The sequence below is a fragment of the Anser cygnoides genome, chromosome 20, assembly GCF_040182565.1.
Source record: "Anser cygnoides isolate HZ-2024a breed goose chromosome 20, Taihu_goose_T2T_genome, whole genome shotgun sequence".
Lineage (NCBI taxonomy): Eukaryota > Metazoa > Chordata > Aves > Anseriformes > Anatidae > Anser > Anser cygnoides.
The window spans coordinates 8,714,802-8,733,880 of record NC_089892.1 but is presented as its reverse complement, the minus strand read 5'-3'; the positions used below and the strand labels follow the sequence as shown (position 1 = coordinate 8,733,880).

The window sequence follows — 19,079 nt, the reverse complement described above, 5'->3', positions numbered from 1 at the left end:
AGGAGACCCCCCTCCTCGGCCCTTGCCCCTCAACCTGCCAGTCTCTCTGTCTGCTACTGCTGCTCCCCATCCTTTAGATGCAGAGCATGTCCAGCCATAAGCGTGGGATAGCTCTCCTGCATCCCATCCGGGTTGTTTGTCTTGGGTCCCTCTCCATTCAGAGCCGAATGATTTTGCATAAATGCATCGACACGTCTGCTTTGTTCATGCATGAAGGCTTCTCGGCATTTCTCATCCCACCCCCGCCCTGGCCGTCTTCTCCCTACCCCCCTGGCATGTAGCTTCACCAGCTTTTGCATGATTTCCCTGTGCAACAGTGAATAAACCTGCCCAAAGGATTGACAGTCAATTGAGCACGGTTAAAAATACCCAGACAATTATTTTGGATAGAATTAAAACATGATCAGAAGGAGAGGACAGAAAAGGGTGCAGGAGTGAAACCGTAACATCCTTTACTATGTAATTTGGTTTCATGTTCTGCACAAGAAAACATGTAAAATATGTAAACAGAGCTCTCCAAGATTGTAATGTAGCTACAAAGCCACAGATATACAGGCAGGCAGGGTGCTATTCTTCAGCAGAACGGAATGCCATCCTCAAAACCACACGATCATTTCTTTAAGCCTGAAAGTAAACTTTCTCATGCCAGTAGCAGAGAATTTATTTTTTCTCTTAAATGAAGGATTGTCTGCACTACTTGTTCGAAGTACTGTAGGCATTTTAGCCCACATTGTCATAAGAGACCTCATATTTTGAATGCCACTCAATTTTGGGGTGTTCATCTCTAGATGTCTCTAAAAGGAATGATTTTCAGAGGATAGTGCTTACCCAGCACTGTCCTGAAGGCACACCATAATAGAAGGTCTCTTAAGTCAATCCCTCTGTCCCCACCTGCAAATAAATAACTTATAATAATAATAATAATAATAATAATAATAATAATAATAATAATAATAATAATAAAAACTAGGGACCATTTGGATAAATTCTTGAGCTGCTGTAATTTCCTGGATCGTGCTGCCTTAGTTAGAGCCATGGCTGTTGAGGAACCTCAAATTAATGCTCGTTTTTGGAAACACTGTCTGTAAATTTTAAGGATCACTCTTTCCTCTGAGGTCAGTGACTCCGGTAAGCAGGCATGATTCCCCTGCCTGGCAAATGTGCCCAGCTCCCCCTGGTACCAGCAGAAACCCTGGTTTTCCACTGTAGCCTCAAGGTCTGGTTGCAAGCTTTAATGGGTTCCAGGAAACTGTAATTTGCATGATCAGTGCTGGTATCTGCGTATGCATGTACCTACTGACTGGGAGGAGCCTTCATTTCAGGAGAACATGGAGCTCTGCTAGCCATGGTGGTCGTTGGACCCAAATCCTTATGCTTAGCACTTTGGGCAGTTTGGTTTTTTTTGTTTGTGTGTGTGTGTTTTGTTCATTTGTTTTGTTTTGTTTTTTAATTTTTATTTATTTTCCCAGTTTTGGTAATTAACCCTTGCAAACAAGTCCCTTTTCACACGGTGAAGCTGAAGCATGGGGTGGAGATGATTTATCCAGGGTTGCAAGGTGCTGATCTGGTGACCAGGTGTGTCCCTGTGACTCGCCCACAGCCCTGGCCAGCCCCTCCATGGGTTCTACCCCAGTGAATGGTGTGCTTTTGTGCAGCTTACATTCTTAAAAAATAGCAATGATGAGCATCCTATGAAGGCAATGAAGGCCAAATTCCAAGGTGTGTTTGGACATTTACTTCGAATTAATCCTAATCCTTGGGTTTAGGATTTATAGAAGTGCCTAAGCGTCTAGCCGCCATTGGGTTTCTAATGAGCCATGTGCTTTTGAAGACCCCATTTGGACCTCCGTTTCACATTTCTCTATCCAAATATCTTTGAAAATCTGGTCTTCTTGCAAAGCAGATCTCTTCCTGGTGTACTGTGACCTTTACCTGCTGGAAAAGGAAAGCCTCGCTGTGTGGAAGCTCTGCTTTGTCGCAGCAGCTGTCTGTGGTGGGAAGGAGGGAATAGCCTCAAGTTGCACCAGGCAAGGTTTAGGTGGAAAATTAGGAGACCTTTGTTCTCAGAAAGAGCAGTCAGGCATTGGAACGGGTTGCCCAGGGAAGTGGTGGAGTCACCATCCCTGGAGGTGTTCAAGGAAAGGTTGGATATGGTGCTTAGGGCATGGTTTAGTGGGTGACATTGGTCGTAGGGGGATGGTTGGACCTGATGATCTTGGTGGGCTTTTCCAACCCTAATGATTCTGTGATTCTATTCTATGGCGTGGCCACGGTGAGTTCCTCCATCCCTGTAGAGGTGGTGAGGCTGCAGACGCTGTGAGCTTGCTCTCACAGGTGGTGCTTGCGCTGCAGTCCCCACAGCCGCTCCTCCTGCGAACAGCCAGGAGGTTCTGCCAACCCTGCCAGTCTGGGGCACGTGAGGAGGAAACGCTCCACATGCTCTTCTGGTTTGCCCTGTCGGAGCTGGGGGTTTATCAGAGCAACCACGGCTCCTTGAGGTTGGAGGAAGGCTGTGGGCTCCTCCAAGGCACCTGCAACCAATGCTTTGGGTGGACTCAGACATGTGTGGGCTGGAGGAAACAAGTGGCTGCCACTCTGTGTCCAGCACACTCCGAGGGATTTGCTGGCGCGGCATTACTCAGCGCGGGGGAACCTTCTGGTTTGTATCCCACGAGCTGCATCTTCAGGTACTGAGAAAAAACAAGCCACAGACTGGTTTAACCTTAATTAAAGCACGCTGAGGTAGAGCTGAGGAGCTGGGTAGGAAACCAAACGGCTTTCTGACCACTGACATGTAACCATAGTCAGCTCCCCACACCGGCACTCCCTGCGAGCGCTGCCGCAGCCTTCCCTGGTGCTGTTAAGCTCAGAGCCTCTTCCCAATGCATCATCTCCCTGGATGTAACCAATTAAAGCCTGTTGACAGGCCGGAGCAGACTTAACCCCTTAGGAGTTGAGGCATATGTACGTCTTCATATAGGGAAAGATGACAACTGGGTGTCTGGCTGGCTTGCTGGGAGCACGGCGTGGAAAGCCGAGCGGCTCTGGGAGGGAAGGGGAGAGGGGGATTTGCAGCCCCAGTTCTCTCTGCCCGTGGAAGCGCAGTGTGTTGAGGGTTGCGTGCGGTTTATGCAGCGTATTTACATGGTACATAACCCTAAACAAAGCTGAAAAGCATGACTTTAACTGTGGAAATAAAAGCGCTGGAAACCCCTAGGTTTCTGCACATGAGAAAGTTTTGTTCTTTAAACACACAGATGTTTTCAAATGAAAAATCGCTCTTTTGACCTTTCCTGGATGCGATCATGTGGTCAGAGCTGACATTAACCACTGCAGGGCTGCTTGCTCCGGACACAGGCAAAGCTTTGCAAGCCATCTTCTGAGCTCCTGGTGGCACCTGCGTTGTCTCACATCCCTTGGAAGCTGCTGCTGGGCCCCAGGCACGCTTTGGGTGGTTCAGGGGAAGTGGGAACGGGATAAGTAGGGTTTGTTCCTATGATGCATGAAACCAAGCATTGTGGTGGTCTCCTCTTTGCTACTTGAAAAAGGTGTGGCTTAATTTTCCTTCTGTTTGCCTGTCTTCCTATCAGAAACGTTGCCTGAGTGCTTCCAAGCATCCCCATACGCCCCAGCCAGCAGCACGTTACTCTGAATGGATGAGGCTGCAATTCTTTAGGGATTCATTTTTGTTGCTTTTGGTCTTTCTCTAACGAGCTGTGTGCTTTCTTCATTCAAGCAAATTTACAGGACCAGCTCTGGGAAGGAAGGAAGGGATGTTACCAAGTGGATTGTAACAAGCCCAATCCTGTTTTGCCTCGCAGGAGTGCCAAACCAGCAAAACTACAATGAATCCAGTCGGATCCATTAATACAATAATAAAAAAATACACTTAAGATCTTCCCAATATGTGGCACACATTCTGCCTTTGACAGCTTGATTTCCTGGTGCCAGCTGCTCCCAAACGAAAAGCTCCAGTCAAAGGAAAAAAAAAAAAAAAAGGAAAGAAAAAAAGCCTTTGCTCTACTCATCAGTGGTAAAAGCTTATGGGATGGGATTGTTTTCCTTTGCCGCAGCCCCCCACGGCCAGCCTTGGCCCGTGGATATGTGCGAGCTTTGCTGTAGTGGACCTAGCTGGTTCAAGTTAGAGACAGGCAGTTCGGGAACCCGAGTGTGCAGCCAACAATAATGTTCTGGCTACTGTATTTGTTTAACCTCGCTCTCCAGTGGATGGATATACAGTCTGCTAAAGCACTTATCAGTCTATAATGCCTTCACACTTTGGTGAGCAGCAATGTGGAAGCTGTAGACAGGAGCTTTTGCTGCAGGTTGGAAATGTCTTTTAGCTTTAATGAGAGTGATGTTTGCAAACTGGAGGTTTGAGGTCTTGTTTGGGAGCTGTTTCTTCATGCTGTCTGTCTAGCAGGTTGTGTTTGGCTGCTATTTCTAACATGAGATGTATTTGTAAGTTTGAATGTAACAGAAGAATGCAGTTTGGGGCTAATCCTAAGAAATACCCCTTCTTGGTGAGCTCCTGGCAGTGCTGGGGGAAAGATGCTGTTGTTTGAGAGCAGCACCTGTATGTCCTACTGCTGTGCTGAAGGAAAGGAAATCTCTGATACAAACAAACAGCAGCACATGGCAGACAAATTGCTCGGTTACGCTTTCATGTGCTTCGTATGAGACCCTGCTCTGTCTGCTTTGGACCTTGAGCCCTCACTTGCCTTCGCACCCACTCAGTGTGCACGGCTGAATGGCAAGGGAAGCGGGAGCAAGTGCAAATTGCCCTCGTGAGCCCCATATAGTAACATGTACTTGTGGGCTTGTGCAAAAGATGAGTCGATTATTAAATGCCATTACCGCGAGTATTTCTTCTTCTCTCGCTCTTGTTGCATAGTTTCTGGCCCCGGCTCAACTGACGTCTTTGGGACGATCCTTTGAACCATGCGAAAATCATCTGGTTAGGGTTTTGCCGTAAAATTAAAACTCCATATTGTTTTTTCCACAGGTCCAGCTAGCATCCTAGATATTTTGATTACACCTGGCTGGATGTCAAAGCCAGTGTGGGTTTGGGATAGGGCCAGTCAGAACTGATTTACAGGTTTTTTTGGGTATGCCATGTGAAGTTTATGGTATTATGTGATTTTGATTTTAACTCACTCGTTTTAAATGAAGTTTGCTTTGAATTTGGAGATAACAGAAATTCAAAGGAAAGCTCAAAGAGTGCAGGTCTGCATGATTTAAAAATTGAAATATATTGTTCACACAGACTCTTTGGAAGTGAAATAACTTCATTTTTGAGAAAGCTAAAGTTAATAACACACATTGGATACACATGCAATCTGGGCCATCATCTATGTAGCGTCCCTGTAGCTCTCACTCGCTTTCCTGAAATTAAGTCCATTTATATGACAAAACAAAATAATCTTTGCATCTCCTACTCATTTCTGTACCACAGCCCTGTGTTACATCACATCCACTACTCTACCCCTGGAAATTTTCCTTTGGAAATGAACACTATCATTTTTACTGTATAAGTAGAGGCATTTATCATCGTATCACACTGCAAGCAACCTAGTGATGCCAGCATCATATCAGCTTTGGTATTTTCACACACTTAAAGGTCGCTTTTCAATTCATAAAAAATCCAGCCAAACTTTTAGCTGAAAGTTGTGGTTCTTTGCTGAGAAAACCATAGTGACAGGCTAATTGAATGCCAGGTCTGCAAGCTGCAGACACCATCCGCTACTCCAGATTCAAATGGGAAGGGGCTGTGCTGAGGCTGGACACAGCAACTGGCAATGGGGCTTTATTTCATCCTGCAGCAGACATAATCTGCTTCCCAATCCTACAGCCAAATCCTGTTCTTCATTACACAGGTAAAATTGACAGATGAGATTTCCTCTTACTTCTGAGCCAACTGAGTCTGGGAGTAATATAGCATCAGTGTGTTACCCCAGGAGTTTTATCAGCTTCCAGTTGATAAAGCTTTTCTGTTGCTCACCTGTCTGTTTTTGTCCTGGAGAAAAGCAACCATGCTGTACTTCTTCATCTTTTGCCTTCAGACCTTTAAGTACCCCAATGAAAACAGGCAAAAACAGACAAAGAGCACGAAACTTAGTAAAACTGTTTTCAAACGCATTCCTTGCCCCTTAAAAGCACCCCTACTGAAAAATTATTTCACTGCAAACATATCAGACACAGAGGATATGGAGAGGTTTGTAGTAGAAGCTACAGTTTATGAGCATCAGAGGAAAGGGAGAGTTGCTGTTGAGGAAGAGGAAGCAGATTAGAAGGTAAGAAGGCTATTGAAAAAGGAGGACATCAGTTCCATTATCTTATGCTTGTAACATGCACTGATGAATCTCAGCTTTGGATTTCTTTCTCATTTTGTTTTTACAACAATGGAGTGTTGTAAATTTGGTTAATGCACAGAGAAAATATTATATATGGATGAGTATGGAAAAGGTAACTTTGAATGTTTTTCTTAAATGTAGGAGGCCAACACAAAATGACCTGATTTTCTAAGTTAGTCATCAGCTGTTGACTCAAATCTTCTGACAGGACAAATCCAGGACACTGAAATACCAGATCCGGAACACTAGCAAAGAGGGTATTCCTACAGCATTTCTGACTAGAACCTAGAAGAAAACCCCGAGCAAAATTTATGATGTCCCTTAACTAAGGCTGTTGTGTACCATTTCCATCTGAGCTCTGCGGACTCCTGGGGTTTGAAATGGTCTTAGAAATTGGCTGATTTTCGAGGTGTTTGTTGAAACACAAATGGTAGCCTTTTTAATGGTTCACTGCTCACTAATATGGGCAATTTCATTTTTTCTGTAACTCCAACCCAGTTCCCAGCCTAAATGAGAAGAACAGTGCAACAGCTTTCAGAACAGATTGGAGGTCTGTGCTGCAGTAGGCAAACTGGGTGGTGTCCATGTGGCAGTCAAGCTGCCTTATAATATTGGGCAATAAACAGGCAGGAACCTTTCTGATATTTACCAACTGCACTGGAGCTTCTCATCCTTGGGTAAAATTTACCTTAGGATGCAAGAAGAACAGAATATTTAAGAATATTGGGTAATGGTCCATCCCCATATCTGGCAGTGGAGAGAGAAGGTTTTCATCTGTAAGGGATGTGTTAAAATGATGCGTATGTCGTGGTTGGGATTCTCTGGTATATCTTGAGTTACATATAAATAGTGTTCTGCAGAACAGCCAGCTAAAAATTGTAGGTTAATTAGGATTCATTATTATAGTAGAAATCTGTTCTTTAGCTGGATGTTCAAACAGAAGGTCCTGTTTATGCCTCCACAGGTCTCATACCAGTGTGTGAGTATTTCCGTGCACTTGTACAACCTCATGCAGGATGTTGAGTGCACCACAAATCCATGGTGCTGTGGGTTTCACCAATGGATCCTGCTCCTGCTTGTTTTGAGGTTGCTGTTTTGCGAATGGGACAAGGTATAACCTGTTTTGTCCCAGAAACACCCAGCAGTGTCTGTCTCGGTGTGGAGGTGGCAGCAGTGCAGTCCCCAGTAAGAGGAGGGGAGAGGCAGTGTGCCCAGGTGGCCAACAAGGCCAACAGCATCCTGGCCTGTATCAGGAACAGTGCAGCCAGCAGGACCAGGGAGGTGATCGTCCCCCTGTTGCTTGGCTCTGGTGAGGCTGCATCTTGAGTGCTGTGTTCAGCTTTGGGCCCCTCACTACAAGAAGGACATCGAGGCCCTGGAGCGTGTCCAGAAAAGGGCAACAAAGCTGGTGAGGGGCCTGGAGCACAAGTCCTATGAGGAGCGGCTGAGGGAACTGGGGGTGTTTGGTCTGGAGAAGAGGAGGCTCAGGGGAGACCTGATTGCTCTCTGCAGCTGCCTGAAAGGCCTTCCTTTCAGGAAGCTGTGGGGAGCTGGGGGTTGGCCTCTTGTCACAGATAACTAGTGATGGGATTAGAGGGAATGGCCTCAAGTTGTGCCAGGGGAGGTTCAGGTTGGAAATTAGGGAAAGAGCAGTCAGGCATTGGGACGGGTTGCCCAGGGAGGTGGTGGAGTCACTGTCCCTGGGGGTGTTCAAGGAAAGGTTGGACGTGGGACGTGGGATATGGTTTAGGGGTGACAGTGGTAGTAGGGTGATGGTTGACCAGATGATCTTGGAGGTCTTTTCCAACCTTAATGATTCTATGAATCTATGTTTCTATTGTCTGGGACACGATATCCACTCCCCGCTCTGTCTCCAGAAGGAGGTTGCTCTCTGCTCTCTGACAGACCAACACTTGCGATGGCCCTCACAGCCGTACTTAGCTTGAAGACACAGTCTGGAGGAAGCCCTGCCATGGGGGAACAGATGGGATTTGGGGAACAGACAGCTCTGCGCGCTGCAGATCCGCTCTGTTTACAGGCGCCTGTGGGCACGCAGACAGGCACGTCCACTCCAGCCGCAGAGTCAGCCGTATGCCAGAGCTGAGCAGGGCAGCATCCTGCTTTGAATAGCAGCTTTGCCTGTCTGCATTTAGGATTATTTCGATAGAGGAACGTGAGAGATGAGAAGGACCAGCGTGTGCAAAGCCTGTGGTGCCTGGCTGTGCTCTCTCAGGGGGAGGGAGAGAGCTGGGTGTCCTCTGTGCATATTTCACCCCCTCCTGTGGGAACGGATGTCCTTCACATGAGCTTGTGCTTATTTGTCCCACCTCCTTCTAAGTTCTGTGCACCTTTTTGTGGCTACCAGCATTTATCCTCAAGATACCTTTGTGACATGGGGCAGTATCATGCTCATCTTACTGACAGTGGCCTAGGACTGGAGAAGCCAATTTGGGCTGTAATGGGGCCGTGCACTGGACACAGTTGTGTTGAGAGCTTGTCCAGTGCCCAGTCCTTGGGATCAGCCACCCTTCACATGTAGTTTGCTGGCAACAGGGACCCATCAACTCAACATAACAGTGCATGAAGTCAAAGGCGGCCACCATCACTTGTGGCATGGTAGGGGCTGGCTGTGGAACATATTGTGATGCTGCCTGTGATTTACCTGTGCAGAGTTGCTGCTCGTGGGATGGCTGGGCAACATTCACAAGGAAGCCTTCCAAAATTTGTTCTTCAGCAAATTTTCCCATGTTACCTGAAAGGAAAATGTTATGAGGAAACGGAGCTGAGTGCAATTGTAAATGTGTTTTAGATGTGGCAATGAACTAAGCACTCCTGATATATCACTTTTCCCTTCCTGCTGACACATTCCTTGGTCCCCTTGAGTAAGAGAAGGAAAACAGGAGAGGCAGTTTGAAGAACATGTTGTCCCTGTGATTGACAAGAGGCTGTATAAATCAGTCAAAGGGAATCCTCCAGGCATTCCCTCTTGTGGGAAGATCCCACAGTGCTCTCTGGCCATGCTCATTCTGTCTCTCAGTGTTTGTGTACAAAATGTGTGGGTGGGAGACGAGCTGGATTAGAACCTCTGAGAGGAACAGACATGAGCTTTTGTAATTGAAAGCAGCTTTCTAGGGAGGGGTATGACATGGGCTTCCAGTAAGTAGACACAAATAGTCCCCAAATACTTTGGAACAGATACTAGGCTCCTGTGGCTCCTAGCTGCTGTGTGGGTCTGAGAACCTGGACAAGCCCCAGTGAGTGAAGTTTCAACTCCTGCCTGATTCCGTCATTCTTCAAAGCAAATACTTTAGTGTTTGGTAACACCCTGAAATGAAAAGTACAACTATCCCTTCTTCCCTCCGCAGCTGTCAGGTGCTTTAGCTGCTGTTTTACATCATTATAGCAAACAGGAGGATGTTAGGAAATTATTTATTTCTCATAAGCATGAATTTGTAGCCGTGAGGAGAGGTGATGCTCTGCCTTCCAGGCCATCGGAATGCCCTGAGTAGCCATTTTCTGATCTTTTTGTCTCCTGATGCTCCTTTCTTGTGTGTGTCCTCCTCTTCCCTCTGAATGCAGCTGTCCTGTACTGCTCGATTGTAATAATTGCTATTGCATCCTTAGGTGCCCTCACACTGCTGACATCTGCCAGGGATGCCTTGGAGGCAGACGTATGAAAGACCTCTTGCTCTCCTAGCAAGTCATTCTCAGACGTTGCAGTTTTTGAGTGACACTCAGTAATTGGTTAGAATGGAAAAGGTGATGTGTTTGCCACAAGTCTTTGAGCCTGTTGAGATGGTGGAGTCTGTATGTTATTGGGATCGTTTATCCAATCAGGTTGTTGTTAAAAAATCTCAAAGAAAGTTTTTGCACCAGCTAGATTGGCTAGGTAGCGTCTAGTGTAGAAGAGGCTCTCGTAGTCACTCCTAATGTCATCTGTTAGACTTTTTGGATACTTCTCAAACGTACTCTTCTCATAAAAGATCATTTTACCATGGCACTGTTTTGATTCCCATGTCTGAGCAGCAATGGATCAGCCTCAGCAGGAGAAAGCTTATCTAACCTGCTGAAACCAGACCAGTCTACTGAGCCTGCACAACTCGACTGCACGAGTCTTGAACACAGGCTCTTTATGCAACGCTAAAATTTTTGCTAATGGTCTGAGGCAGAACCAGAACGTGCAAGAGTTCATACACACACACACAAATCAAACTAGGCATTTAAAAGTTATCAGAGATTTCCAGCCCACCTCAGCAGGGGTTTATTTTGGGTTTCATTCAAGCTTTTGGTGAAGGTCTGGGTAAGTTTTTAATACAGGTTTTCACGCATCCATTATGTGGCACTTAAAACACACCGACTGTCAGGAATCTTGTTTCTTTCAACCACCTTTGTGGAGCAATAGAGCAGGAGGAGATATAAGAATAAGAACAAAATCATATAAAAGTAGTGAGACCTTTGTTCATGTCAAAGAGCTCTCTGACCATATAAATTGCAGATGTGGGTAAGATAAATTCCCTAGCTGGAGAAGTATTAAAATAAAAACCATGCTCCCAACAAGAGACAGGCTGCTGAAAATGCAAGAAGGGAGAATTGCGAAATAGTACATGTCGAATTGCTGGACTGGATTTCAAATGCCAAAGATAGTTTATGTAAAGCCTTGCTCTGCTGTAAAATGTAACACTATCCACTGGCTAGCCTCAATGAAGCTTGGTCCCAGTTGTTTTAAAAAATAAATAAACTAAAAATCTTCTTCCAGCCCATTAAAGCTGATTTATGTTTTGCCCATAGATTCCTCTGTGCTGGATCTTGAGGGACTCAGATTATAGAAGTGATTACCTCACTTTTGTCCAATCTGGTTTCTCGTTCTGAGGCATCCCGGGCTCTCCTTGCATTGCCCTGACTTTGCCTGCTGAGACCAAGAGGGCAGTTCCCTGCACGTTTACCAAGTGGGCATAGGATTTTGACCAATTAAAAGCACCTCCGTTAATTCTCTTGTTCCACTTCAGTGTTTTCTTTTTGTTTAAATAATAAGGGAAATTGCTTATGGGAGCAGCTGTACTGACAGCCCATCACCATCAGATTGCTCAGTTTATTCTCCGGTCTTGGAAAGAAATCTAATAATGTCCCCAAAAGTATATGGCTTCACTTAGCACCTAACGCAGGTGGTCTGTGTGATCAGCCCTGGGCTTCCCTGTGGGCTGGTCGCATGGTTAGCACAACCACTGGTGGAGGTTTGCTCTCTTGGTTCATAGCTCCATTGCCAGTACACAGCATGACCACGAGGAATTCCCTCTCTCTCCATGCCACTGAGTTACCAAAGTGGTGTGGATCTTAACAGGTACTCTTCAGATGCTCCGAGAGCCTCAGCTGGAAGCATCCCTCTAGTGCAGCTGGAGCCTTTTGGGTTGTGGACGTTGCCTTTCGTGTTCTTCCTCATGGAACGAAAGCGATAGTCATGCATATGCCTTTTTTTTTGAAGCAGCTTCACTGAGCTTTGCGGTTTCAGGGTAAATCCTACCATTTCTTGCAGCTTTGTTTTCACATAGTGATGGCACTGCAAGACTCTGTGGTACTTAAATTCAGGCATTCTCAATTTGGGCTTTTCACCTCTGCCAGCATTTGGGATTCATCTGCTTGTTCTTTATTGAAAAGAGAAGTTTGCTTATAATTCCATTGCCGCCTGCCATGGAAAGTGCTGTAGATGTAGGAAGAAGATGATTCAAATTACAGAAACTAGTTAACAAAACGAGAAACAAGTTTGCTTAAATTGGTTTGTACAGACAGGACTTTCCTGGCTACGTTTATTTCCAAGTTTATATGGCCATCTGTGGCTTCCCTGGGGTTACAGTAATACGCAGGTTTAAATAGGACATTGCTTGAGTACTGTGGAGAGCATCTGCAGACTGTCTGTGCTTTGAGTTGGCATGTTCAAAAGCGATCGTCACTTTGACTCCAGTGGGAAGAGCTGCGGTCCGTTTGGGTGGGAGCAGAGTTGGGCTGAATGCTGTCAAAGCCCTTGTTGTACCAAATTAAGAGGAAACTGTTGGCTGCCATCCGACTGCTGTGAGTCTCTTGCTCCTTTTTATGTTTCAGTTTTTCTCATTGAGGTGGAAGACCTGGAAACTTCACTTCTGAATAATCTCATGGTGTTTAGAAATGTCATTAGCATGTATTATTTTATTTTAGTAGTGCACCTGGACTTTTTTCCCACTTTTAACAGCCATGCTCTTTTCTTGCTGTCATCTACATCTGTCTTGATGTTTCTTTTTTCTCCCTCAGACATGTCGAACGAAGGTGATTGACTTGAACGATGGCGTCTCTCAGTATGCCTGGTATCCCTGCACGGCCAACTTCCAGTACTCCCACATGACACAGACCATTTTCTGGCTGAAGGTAAGAAGCACACATGTCGTTCAGAAGTCTCCTCTTTGCCTGCATGTACAAAGTTTCTGCAATAGGTGAAATATCATCGGACAGCCTTCCCAGGGCCAGCAGGGTCCTTTCTTTGAAGTACGGTTAGTGCAAAATAGCAAAGCAAAGTCTCTAAACACCATCTAGAGAGTTAGTGGAGAAGTCCCCTCCTGTGGCAGGTCTGTTGAGTTTCTTAGAGGCTACTGCTCCAGCTGCAAGGCTGTTTAACTCGAGTTTTCTCTAGTTTATGTAGGAGAGAATGGAAGAGAAGACTCCTATGTGATCTGAGATGGGAAATGATAGTTTTAAAGCCCTGCTCTTACTTTTTTTTTAAAGTGCAGCACAGTTCTTCACCCTAACCTTTGTGGGGCTTTTGTTTTCCCAGGCTTATTTTTCCCAGCCAATGGTAGCTGCGGCAGTCCTTGTTCACCTGGTCACTGATGGCACCTACTACCTGGATCAGAAGCAGGAGACCATTGGTGTGCAGCTGTTTGACACCAAAGAGCAAAGCCATGATCTTGGTAAGACTATTTTAATCACATCCCTTTTTATTGCTTGTTTAATGGTACCCCTATTCACAAACTGTGACCAATACTCCTGCTTAGTTTTTCCAGGATCAGACAGAAAAAGTGCTTGCTTAATTGTCCAAGACCTGAGTTTGACTGGAGTCTGTTGAAAAAGATGCATCATTTTTCCCAGACATTTCTCCACACCTGTTCACTGTTTTCAGAAGTGTTTAGTTCCTCTTTAGCCATTAGAATAAGGCTATTTTAGTGCTTCGTGCAGAGAACCCCCCTGGAGAGACATTTACAGTGATACAGATGAATTGTTGGTAGTGGAGAGTGAGAGATTAACCCTGTTCTGTACCAGCTGGAGCAGCAAACACTTCTGTTTCACAAGGTGTAGTTGGTTGGATTTCCCAGTCAGAGGGGGCCGCATCTAGTCCTGCTTGCAGGGAGGTTTCCACAGCTATTTAATGGCCTGGAAACTGCATCTTCTAAAGCTCCATTGTAATGTCTCCCATAAGCCTGGAGGGGCTCCAGGGATGGCTGCTGAGCCAGCTGTATGAAGAAGGCCATTCACTAGTGCCATTGTCCAGTGTAAGAAAATCATCATCAAGATGCTTTGATGCCTTACAAGGAGATGGTTTTATTACTCTCAGAGATTTTTTTTTTCTTTCTGGGATAACAAAGTCTTCATGAGAAATGTCAGTTCATCTAGGCCAAATGTTTTCATGCAGAGTATTCCAGGTTTGATGAAGGTCTAACACCAGGGCCTTTGTGGGCTGGATGGAGGATTCATTGCCTCAAGCAAATATGCCTGGCAGAGGCCACGGACCTGCTAGTCATGGTGAAGTCCTGGGACAGAACATTTTGGTTTCTACACTGGGCAGAAGTACCTGGACCCATGAAAATTGTGTCTGGTGCATTGATTACAACTGCGTTTAAGATCCAGGGTCAATGAGCTCTCTCTAGCTCCCAGCTCTGTGTCAGGGCACGGCTTGCATAATTCCTTTCTAGCCTTCCTTTGCCCTTTTTTCCACTGGGAAGAAAGCTGGCCACATTGTCTTGAAAGCAATTTTTTTAAGGAAACATAGCCCCCTCACCCAGCTTTCTGTTTTACCAGAACTTTGCAATTTTGACAAGCTCAAACACAAATGAACTTCCTCCTAGTGATGAGAAGAAGAGACACACACAAGTGGACAGTGTTGGATGACTGTCCGCTGTAATATGTAACGTTCGTGGGATGCAGAAGAAAAGAAAGAAAGTATGTGTGGTGTCTGCTGTCAGAGAACAAAGAGAAATTCAGAGCAGTTGTGCAGGTTGAGTCAGGATAGCTCCCAGTTTGCCAGAGCCCCTAGATTGGTCTTATGCTTCTCCTTTTGCAAAACAGTGGCACATAGCTCTTTCCCTCTGAGAAATAAATGACGGAGACACGAGCATGCCAACAAATACTTAATGCGACATTTTACAAAGAGACAGACAGATTATGAGAGAAAGAGAACAAGAAAGAGGAGCAAAGAGGAAACTGAGGGCGAGGTTTTGAAATCCTGGACAAAGTTGCAACATGGGTTTGGCATGGCTCAAACCGACGCCTGCAGATCTTCACAGCTGAGATGCTGCCTTCATCATGGAAAAGCCCCTCTGACCTCCTCAGGGGAGGCTTTCCTGGAGCAGAGAAGAGGTGTAGGTAGGGTACCCAGCAGTTCTCACTCAGTCAGAGCTCCCAATCACTGTTTTGTCTGAGTTCTGGGTGCAGCATTAAGCCCTCCTCCCGGATGTTGTATTTGATGTTTTTGAATTATCACCGTGGCAAGCTAGAGACTGCAGCTGAGATGCAAACTTTGGCGTGCACCAGATGCAGAAGTGACTGTAGACAGTCGGCCAGCCTTAAGCAGAAGTCAGTGGCTAGCTGAAAGTACGGCCAAAAGGAAGAAGCAATAATTTAAAGCTTGATCAGTCCTCGGTGTGTTAAAGCTCACTCCCATGAGCAAAGAGCAGTGTATCCAGAATTACTTCCTTCCCACCCTGGCCAGAGAAACCTTTTCCCACGTGGACTCCCAGAAAATAATGAGAAGCTTCTTTTGTGTCTCGGGGGGAGATGGAGAGGTTGGGATGCCAAACACCTCAGCACTCTTAATTCAGAGCATTTGTAGATACTGGGCTTCGGCTGCTGGGTACTTTGCAAGAGGGATTGAGGACTAAATAGGTGGATACAGAGCTACAGGGGCAAGCACGAAGACAGCTTTAGCACCCCTGCCAGGGGCTCTTGTACTATCTTAAGTAGGTTTGTGGGTTTTTTTTGCTAATGAAGGCAGTTTGGTTAAATGAACCTGACTTGTTCAGCCCCCGTTCACCTTGTCAGGATCAGAAAGCGCCAGCAATTGCAGCGCAGCTCCGAGGTCTGTTTTGTTGTGGACACCACCTGAGTGCGAGGAATGAAATTGAAGTGAATAAACAGCCTCATACCATAAGGTCTTTTTTGGCTTTCCATCAGAGAAGGCAGAAACTTCCAAGGAATTTGGGAACCCGGGATTTCAAGTATTAACTGCACCTGTTTGTAAGTGAGAAACGTGCACCGTTCCACAAGGAGCTGATATCAAAAGACCTGTGGGAGGCAAGTAGACAGGGAGGTTATTTCAGGGTCAGGTAAAGACCAAAACAAAGAGAGGTTGACTTTTTTGTTTTATTTTTTTTATTATTATTACAGGAAGATTTTTTTAAAGTAGAGGGTGGGAGATGGATGTTTAAAGAGAGTGGTCAGAAGTCTGTCTTAATTCACAGGAAATCACTTTCTAAGGAGAAAAATGAAAACTTTTTTATTCCTTCCCTTTTGAATCAAGAAACCTGAACTGGAAAAAAAAATAATAATAATAGAGATCCCTGAGCCAGTTAAACATGCAAATAGAATTTGTTTTATTTCAAATTCGTGAGTGTATCAGGGTAGCCAAAGGGCCTGGGCCAAAGCCGTTGCTGGGGGAGCTCCAGCGAAGCGAACGGAGCTGGAGCCAAGTTGATCCTCGGAGCGGTGCCACGGAGCTGCCGAGGCAGGGCTTTGCAGTCAGCAGTCCAGCCGTGGATCTGAATTAACGGATTTGGAGGCCAAACGACAGCTGTCTGTCCTTTGAGTTACCCCTGAGATGGATTTGGCCCCTGCGAATTCTTGTTGCCTCTACTTGAAGGTGGGAATTTCTCCCTGAGTGTCACTGAGCACTCCTCTGCTGAAGAAAGGGGATTTATGAAGTCTACTCAGCACCTCGCTGGTGCTGCTGGGCACCTTGACCTCTTTGAGACACTTCTGTTTTCGTGAGCCACAATTATTTTCTTCTCAAATGATGTCACCTGTAAAATCCTCAGTGGGTCCATCACCCTTTTTTCTCTCTCCAGTAACATCTTTGCCCTTTTTAGGAAAGAGCAAGATACCCCAAGGCTGAAAACCATTAAACAAAAGCAAAATTGGGCACGTTTGGCATAGAGCTGATGCAAAAAAAAAAAAAAAAAAAAAGTTTTATGTTGAGTGCTAATGACATGCACAGCTACAAACAAGGCGCTGGTGCACTGCCCGTGGTGCACAAAGCCACCCAGCCTGCCGGTACCATTTGATGCACGGGATAAAGGCTCCAACTGTCCTCTCAGGCTGGTTTCACAATAGCGCGACTCCGCTTCCTCTGTGATGGTTGCTCCTGATTTAACAGAGCACAATAGAAATGTAGCTGTGGTCTAAAGAAACCGCTCTGAGAGCCTGCCGCGCTTGCAGAGAGAATGGCAGCCTTTCTTCAGCTGTCTGGAGGGATATACTTCTCTGCTAAGCTCTCCAGAGCGATTTGGGAAGCCCCTCCAGGCAGCTTACCATAACTTTTCAGCTCTATAGGGCCATTCCTATGGGTGAAATGCTTCTGAAGTGCCCATGGCCTCAGGAAGCGATTGTGTTAAGTCTGACCCTTCCTCTGATCTTGTCTCTCCTCTGGCAGGTGTCCACGTCCTGAGCTGCAGGAACAATCCCCTGATTATCCCCGTCATCCATGACCTCAGTCACCCTTTTTATCACACCCAGGCTGTCCTCATTAGCTTCAGCTCCCAGTTTGTGGCCATCTCCGGGGTGGCCCTGCGTTCCTTCCACAACTTCGACCCCATCACCATCAGCAGCTGCCAGCGAGGACAGACCTACAGCCCAGCGGAGCAGAGGTGAGCCTGTCAGCCTGCTTCCTTCTGCCTCGCCACCCACCGCCCCCGCGCCAGGGCTGCAGGGGAGGCAGGAGGGGCACCGCGGCTGAACCCTGCTGACCCCTTTGTGTTGCCGGTAAAAAAAAAACGGCAGTGTTCTCATTGATCAGGATGGATGGGACATTTAACCCGCATAGGATACTGCTAGTGAATTATTTCCTCTTCCTTTCTCCTCCCTCCTTTATCCTAAGCTTGGAATTGGGGCCAGTTAACTCTCCGTGCATTCCCCTGCGCGGCAGCGTTTCAGCCGCTCACACATCGGCCTGGATCTAAATGGCTTTGTGCTGCTGAAGTGCTATGGGGACCTCCCACGGAAGCATTTGTGGGGAGACAAAGTGATGCTTGTGCCCCGATGGGGCCGGGTCCTGCAAGGTGCTCAGCCCCGCGTGGCAGGCGCCTGGTCGCCAGCGCTCGTGGTGCTTTTGCGGCTGGGGAAGGGCCCTCAGCACCTCTCTGGATCTGGCCCCCATTCTGAAAAGCTCTGTGGGACCCCCCAGGATGAAAGGTTTATGGCTACCGTTTTATTCTTGTTGTTATTACAGACACATCAATAGATCACCACCAACCCCTCTCAGTCTCTGCTTTACAGCATCCCACAGAGATTGTGACCTTTCGTGGCCTCTGGTGCAGCAGCTTCATGGATCCTTTCAGCAAGGCAGTGAAAAGAAGAGGGGAGAATTTAGCAAAACCCCTGAAAGAATCATCTATTTTTCCGCTGTGAATTCAAAGTTGTGAGCAGTCGTCATACCATAGCAGCAGCAATAGTAAAAACAAGTTGCATATCCCAGCAAAGCTCTGCTCAGCCTCCTAAGCAGGCTGTCAGGTTCTTTGATAATGTTCTGGCATGTTTTTAGGACCTGCTTTTATTCCAGGAAAGGGGGGGAGGGTGAGAAGGGGGAGAGGGAAGGGAAAATAATAAAAAAAAGGAGTATATCTATAGCTAAATCAATCCAGTCCGTGTGTTCTGACCTAGATTCAAGGAGTCTGATCATTCTGTGCAGTAGGTTGTATAAATTCAGAGGCCCAAAGACAGCAGGATCAAGTTTCAGATGAGAAGTCTAGTTGTGCAAGTTTGGCCAAATCCCAGTGCAGGAGCGGGACAGAAACAGAGTGAGAAAGACCCACTGAAAGGAGATGGTGAGAAGCAACAGGGAGCTCGAGAGGGCTTCGACACAGGACCACATTCCTCCCTCTCAAGTTTTCAGTAGGAATTGAACCATTTGTTCACTTATGAAATTAGAAGTGCTCTGTGTTTAGAAAGTTATTTCCTTAATAAAAAATGTGTTCCCCTTAGGCAAAGCTTCAGAAAGCCTCTGCAGCACAGCAAACCAACCTTTAGTAATCTGAAGAAGAATCACCCGCCATTTGCCTCCTTTTTTTGACGTTTTTTTTTTGGATAGTGTTTTGTTTTCATGATGCACTGAATCATCTCAGCCTCTTGCTCTCTGAAACTTGAGTCAGAGCCTCGCTCAAGCAGAGTAACGTTTTAGGTCTTGCAGGTTGCAATGCTGGATTGAACATAGAGCTTCCTGTGTCAGTCAAGGAACTAGACACTGAAATAAAGCCCTGATCCAAAGCCAGTTGAAATCAG

The 19,079-nt window shown here is 46.2% G+C and overlaps 1 protein-coding gene across 3 annotated transcripts in view; it reads left to right on the top strand.

The window, feature by feature from the left end:
* Positions 1-19,079, top strand: part of PAPPA (pappalysin 1) — a 362,370-nt gene that overhangs the window by 290,657 nt on the left and 52,634 nt on the right. For all 3 annotated transcript variants that reach the window (XM_013182853.3, XM_013182852.3, XM_066981035.1), the window contains 3 exons: positions 12,633-12,746; positions 13,150-13,285; positions 17,236-17,449. In XM_013182853.3, the coding sequence (XP_013038307.1) occupies positions 12,633-12,746; positions 13,150-13,285; positions 17,236-17,449 (464 nt within the window). The remainder of the gene's footprint in view (positions 1-12,632; positions 12,747-13,149; positions 13,286-17,235; positions 17,450-19,079) is intronic.